The sequence below is a fragment of the Marmota monax genome, unplaced genomic scaffold (assembly GCF_021218885.2).
Source record: "Marmota monax isolate L192 unplaced genomic scaffold, Marmota_monax_Labrador192_F-V1.1 WCK01_AAM20220418_F8-fsc00004, whole genome shotgun sequence".
Classification (NCBI taxonomy): Eukaryota; Metazoa; Chordata; class Mammalia; order Rodentia; family Sciuridae; genus Marmota; species Marmota monax.
The window spans coordinates 22,233,407-22,254,986 of NW_026692881.1; the positions used below are offsets into that span (position 1 = coordinate 22,233,407).

The following is a 21,580-nucleotide window of genomic DNA, read 5'->3' on the forward strand; positions in this document are numbered from 1 at the left end:
TGGAAGCAATCTGAACTCCTTGGAAGACAGTTCATATTTATGGTAGTTATGACAGCAATTGCTGTAATAAGAATGAGCTGTTTTATCTCATAATTATTTGACAATTGTCATTTCAGGGGTGGCATGGCTACTGTCATCCCCAAATAAAGATAATTCTGAAATGCTTTAGGTGATTTGGAAAACATCTCATTTTCATTTTTCCTCTATGGCAAGTGTGATGCTATTACCCATGATCACTTAATGATTCAGTGTAGCACAGAGAAAGCCCTCTCAAGCCTGTCTATACTTCCAGAGCCAAACTCCAAGCAGAAGTGATTAAAGCAAGTTTCTTTTAATTAGACTTGTCGAATAATCCTAAACAGCTTTTTAGTTTCTATGTACTTTGAAGCAAATGGGTTCCAGGAATGGGTCTAATAGGTATTTCTCTGAAGGACAACTTTTCTGCTGGCATCAGGAAGCAGCTCAGAGTCAGAACACAGGCCATGTGGGCAGAGACCAAGAGATTTCCATCAACAGCCATGGCACTGGGCAATTTACAAGATCTCATCCCTTCTCGGAAAAATATACCCAAGCTTAAAGAACTTGAGGGGTCCTTTGCCAAGTCCAGTTGGAGAAATACACAGGCAGAACTATGGCCAAGGGAGCTTTGAGTATCTGCCACTCATCTGCTCAAGTGGACTAGACGTCCAGGGCTCACTGCTCCAACCCAGAAAACAAGGCCAATAGGCAGAGGCAATAGTGTCTGCTGATTTAGGAGAGCATGGTCTTTGGAGACAAACAGCTCACATTTAAATCCTGGCTTTTGCTCTTTCTAGCTGTGTGACCTTGGCCAAATTACTTAATCTTTCTGTGCCATAGATTTCCCATCTGTTGATGATAATGAACAGCTTCCTTCAGAAAGCAGTTATGAGGATTAAATAGCTTAAGTCTGAATAGTGCTTATCACACTGCTAGGGCTTGAATGGGAAAGATGTGTCTTTTTGCTCCCAAAGGAAAAGAGAGGAAGTTTCATTTACTTTACTTAACAGACATATTAATTAGGATTCATACACAATAATGGGAAATGCTTTTATAAAGATAATAATTTTTGACATTTGGTTACCACGGCTTTGCTAATAAAGCTTCCAAATAGAAGACCCCTCTTTTTAAGGAATAGATAAGAAAGGACATGGTCTATTCATCTTATAGTAATGCTATGAGCAACTAAGACTTCCAGTGAGCTATAAAACATTGTGCATCATATGTCACGTACAGGGGCAATATTCTCATCCCAACTCCTTTTCCTTGTCTGTCATAGTAGTCAATTTTTGTTTGTTTGTTTGTTTCTACTGGCAGGAACAAACCCTGTCCAGTCCTCTGAATGGGTACTATCTCCCCTTTAGTGCTGGGTACCACATACACATTTGTAGTCCCTTAGAAGCCTGACTTGAGTAACAATTGGTCCCTCGTAACTCTCCCATTGGCAAAGCATTAAGTCCATATCTAGGAGGAACTGGGAAGAGCTCATTCATTTATTTGTTTTCTGAGACCTTTCTCTGTAGATTAAGCACCAAGAAAAGGAAGAGAATGTTAAAAAAAAAAAACCTGACATTATAAGTTTTAGGCAAAATTACACAGAGATCAAATGGTGTCCTGAATAGAGAGGGTGGGATGCTAACCAGAGGAGGGAACCTGTGGAAGCAGCACAGCTGAATTTCTGGGCCTGGGAGGGGTCAGGTCTCAGGTCTTCCCTATCAAGAGGAGCAGCAGGAGAGAGGTGTGTAGCTTCTTTGCAGCAAAGGTTTCTTTAGGTAGAAAAATCTTACTATGAGACGTGTTTTATGGTTTAAATGTGAAGTGTGCCCCCAAACCAAAAACGCATGTGTGAGACAATGCAACAAAGTTTAGAGGTGAGTTAGCTTCCACATATCAGTGAAAACATTTGACCATGGGTTTTTGGATTGTCTTATTTCATTTAACATGATAGTTTAAAGTCATTCTTCTTTATGGCTGAGTAATAGTCCCTTAAGATGACTGGGTTATGAGAGCTTTAACCTAATCAGTACATTAATTTTATGACAGGGATTAACTAAATAGAACTCCAGGCAGGTGCGGTGGGCTGGAGGAAGAAAGTCCTTAGGTACAATGCTTTGGGGTATATATTTGTCTATGGTGAGGGGAGTCTGCGTCTCTCTGCTTTCTGGTGCTATGTCCTGAGCCATTTTCCTCTACCATGCTCTTCCACCATGATGTTCTGCCTCACCTCGGGCCCCAAAGAATGGAATGGGGCCATCTATGGAGAGAGACCTCTGAAACAGTGAACCCCCAAATAAACCTATCCCCCTCTAATTGTTCTTGTCAGGTCTTTTGGTCACAGAAGCTAAAAGGCTGACTGCAGCCACAGGGGAGGAAATGGTATCAGTCCATACAGAAGTCCCTCTGTGTGATCTCTGAGGCAGTTTATTTGCAAACGGCTTGTCTTTCACTTTTCCGGGCAGTTTCATTTGCTTTTTAAGAGATTTCTCTAATGCAGTTCTCTGGCTTTCAACTCCCACAGGAACGTTAGGGCAGTGTTTGGAAATGAGAAAGATAAAAATGCATTCCTCTTAGAAGTTCGTCTAGAAAGAGGGGAACCGGCGTGGAGGTGGGAGCTGTTAAGTGCCTCAGTGAGGCCATCTGCATGTTTTGTCCTGGGAGGCAGCATGGCCCCAGGAGAGGGCAGGGAGGTCCTTCCATGCCCTGGTTGCAGGGAGCTCATTCTCCTTAAAGGTCACTGTCAGATGATTCTGGACAATGTGAGCAGGAGGCCAGGGGATATTACACTGGTCTGAGCAGGTCACTTGTAGCACTGTTTACAGCAGCAAAGGCCTGGAAACACCGCAGATGATTTTTCCACAGTCAGATTAGCTGAGCTGGGGCCCAGGGAAGCACATATTTTGGCAGAAGTGTAAATGTAAATTTGAAAGGTATTGATAAGTTAATATTAAAATTACAATAAAATGTTCCAAACTTTGCTTTTACTTTGCTAGGATCCAGGCCCTTGGAAACACAAAAGCCAATATTAACTTACATTATTTCCCTTCTTTTCGAGTTCAAGTTCAGCCACCCATTCCCACAGAGGTCACTGCTAATTTAACTAAGGAAGGTTTAAAAACAAACAAAAAACAAGCAAAAAGAACACTGTTTTCTTTGCTTTCTTTATTTCTCGTGCCGTTCTTTCCCCGCCTCTCCTCCCTGCTCCCATATCTCTTGTTTTCCATATATACATCCCACCAACATATGTAGCTTATCTAATTTTTTAATTTTTCATGGTGTGAGGTTTGAACCTAGTGGCGCTCTACCACTGTGCTACATCCCCAGCCCTTTATTACTTCATATTTTGAGACAGTCTCACTAAATTGTCCAGCTGGACTCAAACTTGCAGTCCTCCAGCTTCGGCTTCCCAAATCATTGGGATTACAGGCATGTTCTACTGTGCCCAGATATGTATATTTCTTCAATATTATTATGATTTATCTTCCATCTATATTCTTAAAATAAAATGATATGTAACTATTTTAAACACATATAGATAACAATGTACTCTAACAAGCAAGGCACAGATAGATCATTGTGAATAAGCAGCATTTATGTGAATGCAAATACCTGTATTTGTGTAGGTTTTGGGCTGAATATTTGCATCATCCCAAATTCACATGCTAAAGCCTTTATTGCTACTGTTGTAATAATACTTGGATGTGGGGCATTTGGTGATCATTAGAGTTAGGTACGGTCATGTAAGTGAGGTCTAAATGATGAAATTATTGTCCACAGGTGAACAACAAGAGGGAGAAGAGCTCTCCCGCATTCCACCATGTGAGGACACAGCCAAAAGGTAGCCATTTAGGAGCCAGGAGGAGGACCTCGCCAGGAACCAAACCTGCAGGCACCTTGATCTTGAGCTTTCTGGGCTCCAGGACTGTTTAAATCTCCAGTCTGTGGCATTTGGTTAGAGCAGCCTGAGCAAAGTAAGACCATCTAAGTATACAAGCTTGGTAATTCAAAGACTATTTCTGGAAGGCTAAACAAGAAACTAGGATGACTGACTGTGTCCCAGACTGTAGGAAGTTCCAAAAGACCTGAAATGAGGATCTACATTCAGACAAGTAAGCCCTACTTATTGGAGTATGCCATTCTATGTATAAAATGCTTTTTAGTAATAAAAATCACTATATCTTTCAAAATGTCTTTCTCATAGACTCATCAAAACATAACACAGCATCACATACAAAGTCCCTGCAGCTTTCTAAATTCAATGATCTATTTTGGGCTTATGAAGAAATTTGTGACACAACTTTTTAACATTCCCTGACAATGTTAACTACCCCAGTGTCACACCTGCTCTCTAAAGGCAGGTATTCCAATGCTCATTTACTACACAGTATCTTAATGTGCCAGAGGGTAAGGTGAGACTTACCAGTAGAACCGATTTGGTACCACCCCTTCTTGAATAAGCTGCCATCTTCTCCCAAACTCGGCAGAGCTGTATAACTGTAAAAAAAAAAAAAAAGAGAGAGATCATGAGCCCTAGGGTACACCAAATGCACAAGCATCAGTTTTTCACTTTTAAATCACTAATAATAATACTTGCCATTCACTGAGCACCTGCTACATGCCAACCAAGTGTTCCAATAACTCATCTCTATTCTTCACATAAATTCTACAAGATAGATATTAACAAATACCTTTTAGAGTTGAGAAAACTGGGGCTCAGAAGGGTTAGTTGACTTGTTAGAAATCACATGCCAGAAACGATTGGAATCCATACCATGTTCTGCCTGGAGACAAAGACTGTGGTCCCACTTGACTTGGCATCCACAACACTGTGGAGACTGGAGGGTGGAATATGTAGACTTAGCTCAGTGTAACCTGTACCTGACTAAAATGATAGAACGGCAAGGCCCGTCCCCCAGGATAAAGGAAGGGCCAGGAGTCGGCAAGGGATGCTTCATGGACTTAGTGGAGAAGTAGTTGGGACATGAATGGCAGGATTCAAACTAACAAAAACAGCATTACTCACAGGGGAGCTGCATGGGTCAAAGTGGTGAGGTGGACAGGGACCCTCGATGAACAAGCCTTGGTTTATGTAAATGAGTGCAGATGAGCATGTTGAGGGCAACATGGAAGAAGCTCTGAACGTCACATTAGGGAGACCAGACTTGATCCTGCAGGAAGGAGGAGCCAATGCTGGTCTTTATGAGTCACCTAAGGAACCTCAGGTTATAAAACAGCACTCCACATTGACTAAGCTCTTACCAGAACCAAGTGCTTAGCATGCATTATGTGTTAATGCATCACTCTGATAAATGAAATTATTTTGACTGTTTTACAGATGGCTCCACAGCTGGTGAGATTTAAAAATCCACTTGCCACACTGCTTTAGTACTCACCCAGGGCAACTGCACAGAGTCCCTACTCACAGGATGGGGACTGGCCCTCCTATACTTCATCTCTCAGAATATCTTTTTCCTTTTTTTTATGGCTTATTCCTCATTGCTCTTTGACATTCCTGCTCTGGTAGTCTTTATGTCATACTGTGATTTTTTTCTGCCCTGAAAAGCATCCTCTGATGGCAGCCCAGAGCATCCCCCTTGCTCTTTGTACCCCAGTTCCAATGGGCACTTTGTTACTGATTTGGAAAATGTCATTCAGAGCATCTCTTTTCTGCTGTGTTCCTGGTCTGTAATGCACCTGCCCCTCAATATTCCACCACGGTATCTGTCGGCTCCCACAGAGTGACTGGTGAGTCACACTGCACTGAGCACCGTGACCGCCCAGCTTGCTCATCTCTGCCCAGCCACGACACTCAGGGGAGGGTCAAATGACTCACCAAATGACTCACCACGGCTGTAGATGCACCAGGCGTGACCGAGGAACAATGCATCTCAAGAGAATATTTACTGAGCCTTTAAGGAACCTGCTATGACATTGTGTCCATTTGATAGAACACATCCTGACTCCACAGAGGATGCTTCTAAGATGAGCAGCTCCATCAGATACAGCTGGAGAGTGTTTGAGCATCCAGCCAAGGAGAATCTGTGGCTTTTTATTTCAATGTACATTATTTTTTCTTTGCTCATCATTAGATTTAGGATCTTGAATGTTTCCCCAAATCCCATGTGTCAAAGGATTGATCCCAGAGGGACCCTACTGAGAAGCACTGGAACCTATGAGCCGTGAGGCCTCCTGGAAGTTGCTTAGGTCACTGGAAGCATCCCCTTGTTTTAGTCAGCATTTTTGCTGCTGTGACCAAAAGACCTCACAAGAAACATTTTAGAGGAGGAAAAGTTTATTTGGGGGCTCATGGTTTCAGAGGTCTCAGTTCACAGATGGCCGGCTCCATTGCTCTGGGCATGAGGCAAGGAAGAACATCATGGCGGAAGCATATGGCTGAGGAAAGCAGCTCAGGACATGGAACCAGCGAGACCAACGAGACAGCTTCACACTCCAGCTCCAAATTTCCCTTTTACCTGTTCTATTCGTTTTTTTTTTTTTTTTTTTTTTTTTAAACCTAGAGCTACCCTTCTTCATATGAGCTTAGGGTGAAGAGAGTTCACACCACTGTAGTATGCCTATGTCTATATGCAAAACCATGTAAATATCTATGTTTACATGCAATACAAACGTAACAGAGTCAAGATGGTTCAAAATAATAATTCTGTGTATGAAGCCTAGACTCACGTAGATCCTGTAAGAATCATACATAAACTCTAAGGGCTCATATGGTTACTCCCAGGAATTGCCATCCCTGTTCCCACAGATAATTCATCTCTGTGAAGGATTGTTGGGTGCCAGCATCTGTGTTTTTTTATTTTTTTCCCTGTCTTTGTAAATTTATCACCTAGGCTTGGATTCCGAGCCTGTGGACCAGTCAGGTATGTCCCATGATATTTGTTCATATCTTCAAAAGGCTCCTTTGTTATTTGTGAGCATCTAGAGGTCCCTGGAGCAGTGGGTATACAAAACAATTCAATAAACCAAGCCTCTCTCATTCAGCTCAGTGACATCCATTCCAATTCTACCTCTGGAAAGGTACCCTTTGGTCTTAGTGGGTGGGCTTTCTCATCCTCCCACTCCCACCTAGGCACATTCCCCTCCTCTGCCTTTACCCAGGCCGACCACCCTGCCACAGGTTCCTTCAAGACTTGTCTGCCTTGATGCCAGGTTTTTTTTCAGGCCACATCAAAGGCTGCCTTCTTTATAAACCTTCACCTACCCATGAAGATTCCTACTGGCCTCATCTCCAAAGACCTGTGATACAACAACAGATACTACTGAACTACAGATCCCATATTTATATTTAGTTCTTAGTCGTCTTTAAAGAGAGCCTTCTAATAATGTAAGGTAGGAACTTCTTCCTATATAAAATCTTGCTAAAATATCCAAGAATACTCCTGCTTTTTTAATGACTGCAATGTTTTTAGATGTCATGAATCCCATTCTTCTGTATGTATAGATGCCCAGAGCACAGTAGATAATAGAAAGGAAAGGGGTTGGTTCTGCACCAAGCTAAGCCCCCTGTCATAAATCTACATAGTAAGGAACTCAGGTTTTTCAGCAGATGGATAATGGAATTAGAGGAATATGGTTTGCTTCCAAGGATACATGGCTATAGTCTAATATCTTAAAATTAAGTCTATAAATATCAGTGCATTTGAAACTCCTAAAGATTTGCAAGTAGAGTCTTGCACATTCACCCTAAGACAACATGGCTCTGTGTACCCCACCTACGACTTCAAACATTTTCTCCCTAAGAAATTAATTGTCCAGCCTGGTGTTATACTAAAACCAACTCTCAGCCATTCAAGTTAATGTGTTAATTAAATCTACAGAGTCTGACAGCAAAGTTCTCCTCCGCAAAGAAGGGAAAGGTATGACAGCACTTTCCCCACTGATTCCATCTCAGCTGCCAGTGGAAGGCTTTTCGTGTAGAACAAGTCAATGTCCTTTAATAAAATTCATAGTGTTGGCAGCACCTAAATAAGATTTATTTCCCTCCCTGTCTGTGTCTAGCTCCAAGGTTTCTTTTGACTGTCAGAAGACAGAATGGAGAACTATCATTACTATCTGTCACATCAGAGAAAGCAGCAGCAGCTTTCTCCAGCATTGCCAAGAGAAACAGAGAGAGAGAGATTAGGAAGAGAAAGAAAGAAAACTTGAGCAAGCTTTAAGAGGGTAATGTGCATCTACTAATGCTTTGTCATGCATCCCAAAATGCCATTTGCAGAAGGTATTTGTTCTAATTCTGCAAACACTGGTACAAACTATGGGAAAAGAATAGAAGCAGAAATTTTGAAAGGGAAATAGGGAAGGATTCTAGTTAACTAAGAATAAAAGGCAGAAAATCCTTCTTGTCTAAAATCATTCTACGATATCTGAGACCACTTCCTTGCCTTTGTAAATATAAATTAATGAGCACAAACCAAAATTCATCTACGTTCAAGACCTATTAGCAGTCCCAGGGCCTAAACCTCCACACTGTCATTGTGCTGGTCTGGGGCTGTCAACACTTCTCCTTTCTGTCACATTTTTCTCCTGAGATTTAAAAAAAAAAAAAAATCTCACGTTGACTTGTTTTCTCACCATCTGCCTTTGTGTGCTATAAGAAGAGTGCAGATAAAAATAGACTTAATTGTAAAGGATGCAACTTCAAGGGTTAGTTTTGATGTGAGTTTACAACCAACTCTCAGGCATCTGTGGTGCCCTCTTCAGGTGGCCTGTGAAGCTACAATTTGGATGCTAGGCAAGGTCAAGAGATTAAATAGAGGAGTTTCAAAAGGGGGCTAAAGAGCTTGAATGAGAGAATGAATGAGATGCAGTGTCTTTAGCTACAGCAGATTAATATGGGGCGAGAGAAGGGGGTATTAAAGCAGTTTCCTCTCAGTTCCCCCCAATCTTATCATTCACATATTGGTTAAAACCCTAGAAGAATGGCATCTTTTTCCTAGTAGAAAGGAAATTCAATATACTGTATTGATGCAAATGTTTGTAATTGTCACTGTCCCTGGAAGGTCTTTTTCAACACTCCTTAATTGAATCAGGGTATCTTCTCTTTTCAGATTGTTAGATACACAAAATAAATTTTCTTTTGCAGCTACAAAATTGTTGCAAAGACATCAATTCCACAGGAATTGGTCCAAGGCAAATTGCACTGAAGCTAGGAGTCCTGATAATATGTTTGAAGTCTCTGGTTGACAGAACGGGATGCTATTCACCACAAAGCTTCCTGGGGCAACTTCCCTAGTTAGGGGCAGTTTCCTGGGAATCTGCCACACAACTCATGGAGAGACTTCTTTTGGTGGAACCCTTTCTGCTGTTGGCTCTTTTTGAGGTTGCCTGCTCACTCCTCTTTCCTTCTCTGCCCTTAACATTTGGTAGGCAGGGGGCCTGCGAATTGCATTTCTCAAAAAGGCTAACAGAAAACCTTGCCAGTTCTATTTATTTGCCTCATCTTAATTCTGCCCCAGGGATGGCCTCAGAACAAAGCACTCATCTACCTCACGGCTCTCTGGGCCTCTCTGCTCTTGCTGCATTCTTTTTAGCAAGAAAGAGATAGTACCTTAAGGACTTCAAATAAATTCCTAATGCCAGGCCTGAGGCATTGCAAATACCCAGTTCTTTTTTTTTTTTCCTTCTGACTCAATAGACAGAAAGAGAATCAGTCCAGAGAAACACAAAGTCTTCTAAAGTATGTTCTGATATTCTAGTTCCACAGCACAACTGAGAACCAGAACTCTCGGTAAGGGAAAACCAAAATTGACAGCTCCTAAAATGAGCTGAGGAGTGTTTATCATCATTAGTTGGTATGGGCCATGTACAGTGAGACAAACATAATGACAAACCCAGATGCCACCTACCCCTCCAACCCAATAGATGCTTCTCCAAGAAAAAGCTAGCTTATCAAGAATATCATAGACAATGTGTAGTAATGTATGCACTTGTTCAGAGTGCCTAAGGGGGAACTTGCAACATCTTTCAAGGCGAGCATTGAAGGACGATGAGAAGTTCTAAGACAAGAGATGTAGAGAAAAGTGTTCCAGAGGAATGGATCAATGGAAGCAAATGGAGCAGCAAAACTCAGAATGGTGTTTTTTTGTTTTTCTTTGACCAAGAGAAGAGAACCAGTGTGGCTGTAATGCAAAATGAAAATGGACGTGGGAACTGAAGCTGTAAATGGAGCCCGGGACCAGGTTGGGTAGGTACAAGCTTGCCAAAACTTGCAGGGAGCTACTGTAGACTGGATACAAACATCCAGTCAGCAAGGTCAAAAGGTGAGAGCACTGTGGCTGAGCATTCAGGCTCTGCTGATGCAGGGTGAGCAGGAATGGTGACAGGCTGCTGGCTCCATCAATCCCTCCTGAGGCTGGATTTGTCAAATCTGACAGAGGCCATTCCTCAGCTGTCACTGAAGGCTGTCACATCCCCCACAGTTGGGTTTGGCACTCTGAGGATTGGGGGAATAGATATATGAAACTGGAGCTGACTGAGAAGGAAAAGTCAATATACGATGTTGGGCCACTTTGATTTGGGGACATTTCCTGTGCACCCAGGTCCAGGGGTATATAGAAAAATAAGAAGATGAAATTTTGCTTGAAAGTTTCAAGAACTGACTAAAAAGTGGCAAATGCCAACATATACCTATATTTCAAAGCCTATGTTGGCCTCAGCATAATTTTGTCTGTTCTAACCTTTTTTCAAATCATGTATTTTAACACATCCATTGCTCCTTGTTCTTGTATCCCATTTCTTTCAAATCATTAGGAACAGGTAGATTAAACTGTTCCAAATAGTAACTGAAAAAACAAATAATGATATAACCTGTTTAAACATGGCATCTAAGTTGAATGTAGGACTTCCCTGTTTGCATATGATGGCATTTCAGCTCAAGAATTTGTTTTATAAACAATGTTTGGGGTTGACATTTAGCAAGCTCCCTGGTTTCCACTCTAATTGCCAGTTTTGTACTTGGATACTTAAATTATTTACATATTCATGAGATTAGAAATCAGCCTGGACACTGGGAAATTTCAAGCACATGGAAATCTTGCCAGACCAGCATGGTATAAAATGCTCAACATATTTTGTCTGAATAACAGAGTGCATTTTTACTTAATGCAGTGCCTTGGGGAGACGTGATAGTATAAGATAGATATCAGTTTCCTAAGTGTTTATGCTTGTGCAGAAGCCATTTGAATATCCCCACGGGTTGAAATTCAAGGATCCATTTGTCTTTTATCTCCATCTTACCCTTTTGACATTAAAGGGTTGCTAGGTCTATTCAAAAACAAATAGAATTACTGTGAAGATAAATACTTGGGCATTTAATGGTTTGATGCTTTTATAATCAATAATATTATCCATGCACTATATACCAGTTCTTCTTTGTCCATTGATCTGGTTCCATGGTAGCTTTTAGTGATTAAAGGTATTCAACACTGAATCAAAGTGCTATATCTCCCATCCTGCAAAGACAGGGAACAAAAGCAGTGTCTGGCTAAGGCAGGCTTGCGGCTAATTGTAGTACAAGCTTCCCAGGTCTGCCTCGTCTTGAGTGTTGAAATAGTACATTGGTTAGTATGTATGTGATGTTTGCTCTGTGCCAAGCTCAGGGTTAGTGTTTTACCTACATTCTCTCAGGGTCTTCTAACAGTCCCATGGAGCAGGTACTGTTACTATTCTTCCCACGTTACAGGGGGAGAAACTACAAAGTTACATGACCTACTGACCGTCATACAATCAGGGCAGAGTAGAGAGGTGACAGCCTTACCACTTTGCTCTATTGCATCTCAGAGCTGACACCTCATCTGCTTCCATATTAAGTAGGCAGCATTTCTCAGGGAATGTCTATGTCCATCATTCAAAACTACCATAACAAGTGTTGCCCCTGCACTAGGACCTAGGAAGGATCAATTGAAAAGAGAGAAAGGAACATTTTATTTTTAAAAAGTAGATAAGAAATTGCTTAAATAAAATCTGAGGAACTGTACAATAGGAGAGAGAGAGAGAGAGAGAGAGAGAGGCGAGAGAGAGAGAGAGAGAGAAGCGCGCGCGAGAGAGAAGCGAGAAGCTAAAAGTAGTTCTTTTAAATTTACTTCTATGCAAGTAGCTGAAATTCTATCATTGGCTACCAAACACATTGGCAGTACATTTTTCCTTTTCTACCAATATATAATTTTAATTCAAAGTCAGCTTCCATCTACAGAGAGAATGCCAACTGTTCATATTTAAGGGTTTCATTATTTGTGAACAGAACCTCCTTTATCGAAACCTATTTCCTCCCTTCAAAATCCCATTTTCATTTTGTATGTTTTAAAACATATTTATCAAAACCTTAAAGTTGAGGCCCACATGAAGACAGATGATTTCTGTATTTCTTTCATAAAATGTGATTCTTTGGAATTTATTGGAGATCAGGGGAAAAGCAGGTTTCCTACATAGAATTACTTGGAATTCTGCCTGGTTGAGCTTCAAAATAAATGGCACAATATAAATTTGTGAATATTCTAGAACTGTCACCAAAGAAGGCTGGCCCAAAAAGTTGTCCTAATAGGCTTTGTCCTCCCTCCACAGAATTGGTCACTCAATTTGAATAAAAACAAAAATAAGCACACACACACACAAAAAAAAGGAAGAAAAACAACAATAATGAGAAAGATGGACAGAAAAAGTAAACTGGGGACCAATATGAAGTAGTCAAGGAGGTTTATTTGACTTCCACAGTGTTCAAGTTTTTGAGTTAGTTGTAAATGCTTAAAAAAATAAGAAAACACCACATTATGAGCAAAGCAGGATTGCTTCTCTTTAATAAATGGGAAGGTCCGGACATTGGCCCCGCCATCCTCCACAGAGAGGAGCAGGCAGGAGCCCGGCACTGCCTTTCCCCTTCTATATGAACTCTGGCTCTCCACTCGTCTCCATCCAGCCCCAGAGTTCTGGCCTGTCTGCAAAAATTGATTTCATGGCTGAAATGGTCTTGGGCATCCACGAGGGTAGGGAGAATCAGGGTGCTGCTCTGGGCTGAAGACCAGGCCCTTAGCTGGTGGTTAGGTCAGCAGAGCAGCTGGGGAAGGAGGAGGCCTGGCCAGCCTGGATGAGGAGACCAGTGGCCTCTCCTCCAGAGCTTGACGCAGCCCGAGTCCTGGCAGTCCTCAAATTGGCTTCACAGCTTTACACTTCTCTCTTTACAAATTGCTCCTCCAGTGTAAACCCTCACAGAGATGCCAAGAGCCCAGTACCCGCATGCTCCACAAAGCTGAGGTATATGCATATTCTTCTACTTTTCCCTGTTTTTTTCCCCCTTTACAGTCACATCTGCTCTTTGTTTTCTCTCATTTCAAATGTTTCCCAACACATCATGTTTAGTGAGGTGTTTAAGACAGACTGAGAGATGCCGTTGGAGGCAATGTTTTATAGCACAGTTTGTACACTAGTTTATTGCCAAATTAAAATAAAGATGTAATCTGGCAGACTCAGCCTGCTGCTAAGCCTTCCTTGGGTGGTTTCCTGTATTGAGGCAAGAAAGTCGGGAAAACGAGCAACGAAGTAAAGGGCTGTGTCTCCTTTTTCCTGTCTGCTTCGTTTCCAAAGACAAAGAAACAAAACAACAACAAGAGCAGAATGTTCCGTTTGCCTACTGTTTAAATTACATAAATAAACAATAAATAAAAGAGCAAGATTCTCATGCTTCTATGATAAATGCCATGGATTTCTTCCTGTGGTTCACAGTGGTTCACCATGAATCTGAGGGGCATGGTTTCCAAAAGCACACTCTCATATAGATCCTCAAAAGGTCAGAGTATTGCTCCTATTTCTGAACAGGTAAGTCTGAGGGCAGGGCTTTTTAGCAGTCAGGCTATTTCTTTAACACCTTTAATAGGAAAAAGAATTTACACTTTTCCCTTCAGTCATTCTTGGGGAACTCACCCATTTAAGAGAGCATTTATCTCCATGCAACAGCACCAGTGGTTGATTTTATATGTCAGCCTAACGGGGCTGAGAAATTCCAGATAGCTGGTAAACCTTATAGTTAGGTGTGTCTTTGAGGGTGTTTCCAGATTACAGTAGTATATGAATCAGTAGGTTAAGAAATTCCACCTCCCCATGTGGGTGGACATCATCCAGTCATTTGAGGTTCCAAAGGAGAGTGCGCTCTCTCTTTTTGAGCTGAGGCATTCATTTTCTCTGCCCTCAGAAACCCACATTCCTAATTTTTAGGTCTCTGAACTTGGCTCTGAACTTACATGATTGGCACTCCTCCCACTTACCCCCACATCCTACTACTACCCAATTCCCAAGCCTTTGGACTTGGGCTGAATCGCACCACTGGTTTTCTTCACTTTCCCAGCTAGCATAAAGCAGATCTTGGGCCCTTCATAATTTCATAAGCCAATTTTCATAATCTCTCTTTTACTAGTTCTGTTTCTTTGAAGAACCCTGGCTAATGCAACTACTTAGATATTGAATATCACCAATAGATTTTTCCCTCCAAGGAAAACAACTAAAACATTAAAATTTCCCAATTTTGAGAAGTCTGACAACATTAAACCACACAAATTTATCCTTAATTAAAAACCACTTTAAAAAAAATCTGGCCTCCCATGGAAGTGATGGCCAGCAAAACTCTTAACTTGGGCCAGTAAAGACAAACTGCTCAAGAAAACTCTTTGAGTCCCTTATAATGCTCACATCAAAAAGCCTCCACTGGGTGTTCAAGGCATCCAAGATGAAACAGCAGGAGCAGAGCCTGCAGTCCATATGGGCTCTCTTCAGGCCAGAGATCCAAATTCTGTCCTCAGGACCTAAAAGATTCTCATTCACTGAAGTACAGAAAAAAACAATGTCAGAAAATACAGGACAAAGAAATGTGTCGAGGTGTTTAAAGAGGGAGAAAGAAAGAAAAGAAAAAGAAAACAGCAAATAAGAAAAGCCAGGAGTAAAGACTTTGTTCTCAGGTAAGTTCTGGAGGAGCCACTATCCAACGAGGCATTTTCTAAGAGATGGCAACTCAGCCGAGAGTTCTATTCACTAGTTTGATGTAAAACAGCATCCAGCCTATTGATACCAGCACTGAGGATGGGAGTTCTGAAGCAGCTGTCACTGAAACCCTGATGAGGTGTATGAAAAAAGAAACATTCTCCTTTGCTAGGCACATACAGCCACTGACCAGCCAACATCAGCACCGACCCTGCTTGATGCCCACAGCTACAGCTCTTCAGTCCTAAAAGCCCCATGGTCTACAAGTGATTGCCCGTTCTGATTTCCATACCAATGACCCACCTGAGTGACCACAGTCCCTCTCCACTTGACTCCAGACAATACCACCATTAGCCTGTGGCAATGTCTGCAGCCTGCTCCCCTCTGGCTGATGCTCCCAGCCTCATTCTGTGGCTCAAGCCTTGAAAGACTGAGTCTTGGGCCCCTTCCATATATATTATCAGATAATCCAATTTGTCATGCCAAGATGATTTATCCTTCATTCTTTCTTACAGAAACAGAAAGGTTGCAGAAAAACGGGCTTCTACCCATCTGTACACCTCAAAATATCACTCTTGAAAATGAGAACCCTATCAAATTTTATGGAATCATTTTTCTATTCATTGGGCATCCACAGATGATACCAGTTGGATCATTTTCCCTTTGAAGAAATGTATTCACTCCTCAGATTTCTGAATCCTTAGCATCATTTAGAGCTCAGATGAACAAGGGTTCTTTTCAGCTCTAAGATGACAGGATTCATTGGGTCTGTGGTGACAAAAGGTATCTTCTGTTCCAGACTTTCAACATGTGAAGCCAGCAGTATACCCATCACCCTAACCAGTCTTCTTGCTTTGGACCTCAGTTCATCCTTACATTATCATTTTAGTTCTTGACATCCACAGGCTGAACACATCATTATCCTGACCAAAATTCCCAAAGGCTGCTAATTAGGAAAACAAAAAATTATTTATGCCTGCACAATCAGTTAAAAAATGAAAACTAATCAAAATTAGGTTCTAAAAGTGTGTGTGTGTGTGTGTGTGTGTGTGTGTGTGTGCGCGCGCGCGCACATTATAATTAGCTTTACCAGACTTTGGTTTTAGCCAAATACACAATCCTGTAAACATGGTTTTCCAAACTTTATATGATTATTTCTGATATTCCTCATATTAAAAAAATGTGCTCCTCTCAAACAGAAATCTGATGTATTCATGAAGGTCCAGGTGAAGTCATTTCATAGGACTTCAAAGTTATACATATCACTAAATCTCTATCTCTTCAACTATGGGCTACCAATTGCATGAAATTCATTCAGCTACTCTGATTGTGCAGTCATTATGCTTAAGTGAGGGCACTGACTTTTTAGCCTCTCTCAGGCATCGTGAAATTATATGTATTAATTAAGCTCCTTGATATAGTTATTATATACTGACATCACAACCACACAGAGTGTCTAAAACAGATGTGGAGTCTAGTATTTGTGGTTTGTTTCAAACTTGTTGGAGGAGCATCCGCTATTATAATTATCCATACAAACATATTGGAAGGCAAAGGAAGTCAGCGCTAAAACTATTCACCACAAAAGGCTGATTTGGGATCACAGTCCATGTGCCCTATCTCCTACAGGGTCATCTACTCTGCTATAGAGAGCTCAGGAGGCAGTGTTTGAAGTGACGGGACATGAAGTGTTACATTTATAGGCATCACTTCCAGCATAATTGCAAAGATGCAGAGTTTTCACTTAGCCAGGTAAATCTGGCCTTCACTGTGCCTCTGGCATCAGGGGAAAAAAATTAACCAACTGTCGAATAAAATTCAATAACCCAGTGGATTAAATGACTAATACTCTGTGTCCTGAGCTGCTCATCCCTCATCTCTGTTAACTGAGACTTCCTGGGCCAGATGCACTGTGGCTTGACTCCAGGAACAGAATTGTGCATTCTGCTCAAAGGCTAGCCAGGCTGCTCAAGAGTCAAAAAAAGGACTAATTGTAAATCTTTTCTATTTTTAGGCATAATGTGCATTTTATTTGGCAGTAAGGGCACTATGAATAAAACTCCAATCGTAAGATGTTCATTTGCTTCCTCCAAAATGCTCACGACAGTAGAGACCTTGGGAAATTGCTTATACCATTCCTCTGCCTTCAGAGAAAACCCCAAACTTTGATGCATGCTCAGACAGATTAAACTCTGGAATATCCTCCCAACTCATGCAGCCAGTTCTTCTTTCAATATAGATAATTTTTAAGACATGACTCCTCTAAGGGGAATCCTCAGTATAACTTCACTGAATAATACCATATATCCTGTTTTCCCTTTAAGTTTCGTGGCTATAGTCTCTCTCATATTTGCCTATGCATATATTGTTTCTTTTACTTTTAATTTAATTATATCTGCCATTGCTAACCTTATATTATAGCTGAGAATGTAAGCTCTCTAAAAGCAGGTGTTCTCTGCTTTTTTGTGGTACATATGTAGTACAGAGTACCTTGAATACAGTATGACATTTATGGGGCACATGCATGTGCACACAAATGTAATAAATAGCATAAACACATCTTGTGCTATCTTAAGAAGTGGACTTCTTCCCACTAAGTGAAGAAAATTCCTGAGGTCACTGGGTTCTGAGTAACACTACCTGTGCACATTATTGTTGTTCTCTGGTCATTTCTCTCACTTGTTTTAGCAAACCCTTAGCACCCTTCTTTGCATTTGTGCTTCCCTGTAAGATTCTGAGCAAAGCTATGAATCCTTTACTGTGAAAATTGATCACCTACCCATATACATAAAATAGTCTCCAATTCCACGGAGGCCAGTAGCTCCTGACAACCTCAGAGATCTGCTATAGTTTAGATGAAAGAATGTTGCCGAAAGGTCCGTGTATTAAAGGGTGCATCCCCAAGGCAGGGCTACCGGGAGGTGCTGGGGATATATAGGAGGTGGGGCCTAGTAGGAGGTCCTTAGGTCATCATGAGGATGCTCATGAAGGGGATGTGGAACCTTGGCCACAACTCATGCTTTCTTCTCTTTACCTCCCGGCAGATGAGATAGATTTTGTTCTGCCACACCCCCTGCCATAAGGTGCTACCTTGCTGGAAGCCCAAAGGTTGGGGACATTCAACTAGAACCTCCAAAACTGTGAGTCAAAATAAACTTTTTTTTTCTTTTTAAGTTGATTATCTCAGTAATCTGTTACTGTGACAGAAAGCTAGCACAGCATCCAAGTGAAGAACTGCTTCTCCAGTGTTTTGTCTAGAATCTAACCTGTATTCTTCATGCTGTTTGAGATGTTCATCTGGGTTAAGCAAGAAACCCAAGATCCTCTTTGCTTCCCTATATCTCACTGGCACAAAGTTCAGGCTATTGCACAGAACAGAAGCAGTCATCCAGATGAAATACAGAGGTGATTATCTAGCTCTCTTTTCCCTGGAGATCTGGGCACCAGAGTTTCAAGAAAGTCACGGTGCTCACCTTTTGGTCTTGACTGTATGCCAGAATCCAGTCTTCTTGCTTCGGGTGGAAAAGCAAGCTCTGGATGTAAAAGTTCAGCCGGTACTTTTGATACGTTGCCCCTTCATCTGAGCTGATCAATAAACTGCTCTCAATCTCCGGGTCTGTGAGTAACATAATCTGCAGGAAGAATGGTGGGGAAAAGAAAAAAAAACAGAGAGGTTATAAACTTACAAAACTCAAAAATGAGCTAAAATTTAGACAAGGGAAAGATAAGGGGCAGGTAGAGAATTCTTGGCCAAAGACCTTCACTCTGCCACGTTTATGCTGCTATTGTGGATCAATGCCATCAAACCGTGAGAAATGAAAGGGGCAGTGGAATTGGTAAGGAAGGGAAAGAGAGGGAGAACTGCATTTTCTTCCATAGGATTCCTTTTTTTTTCTTTTCCTCTAGTTACTCCTTCCCCTGCAACATTTCCTATGACTTCCTTAATGCCAGTGCTTCTTCATCTGGCCCCTTAATTGCTCCATTTGGCACAGTAAATGAGTGACTGGTTACTGTCTGTTGTGGGAACTGAGAACACAGAAACCCTATTGTTGTCTTCTTTTTTCTTTCCTATCCCATACCCCTTCATTCCACTTCCACAGTGTCCTTGTCATCCAACCCTCAACCTGATTTTCTGAGCCTTGAGTCAAAGTCTGGCCTCATGAAACCTTTCTCTTGGAATAATACCTAGGTTATTTTATCCAACATATTTATTACATTCTAACCTCCTATATAAGTTATTTGTTATTTTCTTTTTCATCTCTATACCTTCTGCTAGAACACAAGATCCATGAGAATAGAGATATTGGTCTTTTTGTTTTGTCTGTGGGCAAAAATGTGAATGAAATTTCCATGAAAGCATATTTGCACTTGGTTGCCCTTCACAATTTTTAGCCCAGGGGCTATAAATATGCACAATTCACAGCTTCAGATATTTTGCACTCACTGGGATCCCCAATCTGGGCTGGAGCATTGCGAATAGACCACAGTGGAGCAAGATGAACGAGGTGCCCTGAAAACTGCTTTCTATCGTCTCCTTTTATGCCTCTAGGGATGTATGATAAAGTACCTCACTCACCACCCTCTGTGGGTCTCCTTTCACTCAGTCAAAGGGCACACCTAATATCTCCAGACACAGGGCCTTAATGCTACACATTGACTTCTTCCCCATCAGCTTATTAATTGACATTCTCTGAGTTTGGTTGAGAGAAGCAAGAAAGATGTGCTTAATGTGTGGCTCTATGAAGAGAAATCACTGCAGCCTAGGATTTAAAGATTACCAGCCAAGGATGCGGCAGTTTCAGGAAGAGGGAGAGAGGAGACAGAGTGAGAACAGAGCCATGACATAAAGCAGCAGGCTGCCCAGCAGACACATACAGGTTTCTCAAGGATTCAGAGGCAATCATCTTAAAAACTAAGAAGAGTTAGTATGATCTTTGAAAATGGTGTGTTTCTTACTACAAATGGCATGAAGTTTGCATTCCAGGCACATTGTGCCTAAACTCTAGGTTATTCAGGATAAGCTTAAAGTTTCTTGCTATTCTTCCAACCTCTTCTTGAAGAAGACAAAAGAGATATACTGGGGTAAGGAGAATGTGGTAACTGTCAGCCATACTCCAGACAAAATAGGAAGCATGCAAAACGGGAGTCTAATCCCCTCTCACATTCAGTGAAGCCACTGCCTGTCAACCATAAATTCTCACAGTTACAGGTTTATGTGTCTCACACTCACCAAGTAGACTGCTTCCCTCACTGGATGGTTGACAAGAGCCATCAGGTAATCTTCTAAGTACAAACTCACATCGCTTCATTAAACACCAGTGCATGCATTAAACGAGACTGTTTAGATGGCTCCTAAATTTACAGAGACATTTCCAGGTGATTTCATATTTATTGGCACATAAAAGCTGTCATTCTTCAAAAAACAAATAAGTCATCAAATGATCATATTGCCTTGTATGTCTAACCACAATTAACACTAATTTATAACAGCCTTTTGCACTACTGCCAAAAAGTAATTTTCATGATAATACGAAGCGGCTCAGTTTAACAGAGTATCTATTGTCTCAAGCAAAGTAATGATTTTCCCCTTGATTTCCTAGTTATCTGTTAACCAGAATATGTTTTCCTCTCTTCTTCACCACCTGCTTCACTTGACAACTTCATAAAAATAAAACAATTAAAGCTAGGCCTATAGCATACACCCAATCAAGCTGATTATTATTTATCCTCTATTTTAAATATTTTATATTCATCTATACTCTAAGGTCCACAGACTGTGTAAGATACTTTGTATCTAGATAATTGTAAGTGATAGTGGTGAAATAATGTAAATATATTCCAATAAATGGATAAATCCCACCCTCTCTATATAGCATTCACACAAACCCTCCATTTGTGAATCTGACATTCTGGAAATGATGGAAGAGGGCAGGAAATTTCTTCAAGTCTTATATATATACATGTCAGTACAACGCAAACTTTCCACCAGTCCTTCTTTCAAGTTTCTGCTCAAATCTAACTCAAACCAAATAGGTAAATATGGATCCATTTTTGTGTGATCATTTCTTATTACACAAACAACTTGGTTGAGACTTCCAGTAGAATCCAAAACAAAAGAAAAATAAATGGTGCATGAGCCTATCCAGTTAAACCACATGTATTTTTTCCTTCTTCTTTAATCACATCTTTATGTCATATCACAGAGAAGAGTCTTTATTCTGACTTTTTTCATTGACTATCATGATGTATATTCATTTGCAACTGAATCATAAGTGCACACACATTGGCATGCCTACTGAGTACAAGGTATTCCAATTTCTTCAACTCAACTTTTAATCTAACTAGGCTATTATTGGTACAGGGGTTAGGATGTACTTAAATTCCCAATGATTCCTGGTTTTGCTAGCTCAGGATGGCTCTCATCATGGTTTGGATACAGAGAATCCCCCCGCCCCCCTCCGCAAAGCTCCTGTTAATGTAGGAATATTCAGAGGTGAGATGATTAGATTGTGAGAGCCATAACCTAATCAGTCCATCCTAGTTTGAATGGACTGACTGGGTAGTGACTGTAGGCAGGTGGGGCATGACT

The 21,580-nt window shown here is 41.1% G+C and overlaps 1 protein-coding gene across 6 annotated transcripts in view; it reads right to left on the bottom strand.

The window, feature by feature from the left end:
• Nucleotides 1–21,580, bottom strand: part of Sorcs1 (sortilin related VPS10 domain containing receptor 1) — a 477,793-nt gene that overhangs the window by 149,984 nt on the left and 306,229 nt on the right. For all 6 annotated transcript variants that reach the window (XM_046450463.2, XM_046450461.2, XM_046450466.2 and 3 more), the window contains exons 4-5: nucleotides 18,465–18,623; nucleotides 4,436–4,509 (exon numbers count right to left, since the gene is read on the bottom strand). In XM_046450463.2, the coding sequence (XP_046306419.1) occupies nucleotides 4,436–4,509; nucleotides 18,465–18,623 (233 nt within the window). The remainder of the gene's footprint in view (nucleotides 1–4,435; nucleotides 4,510–18,464; nucleotides 18,624–21,580) is intronic.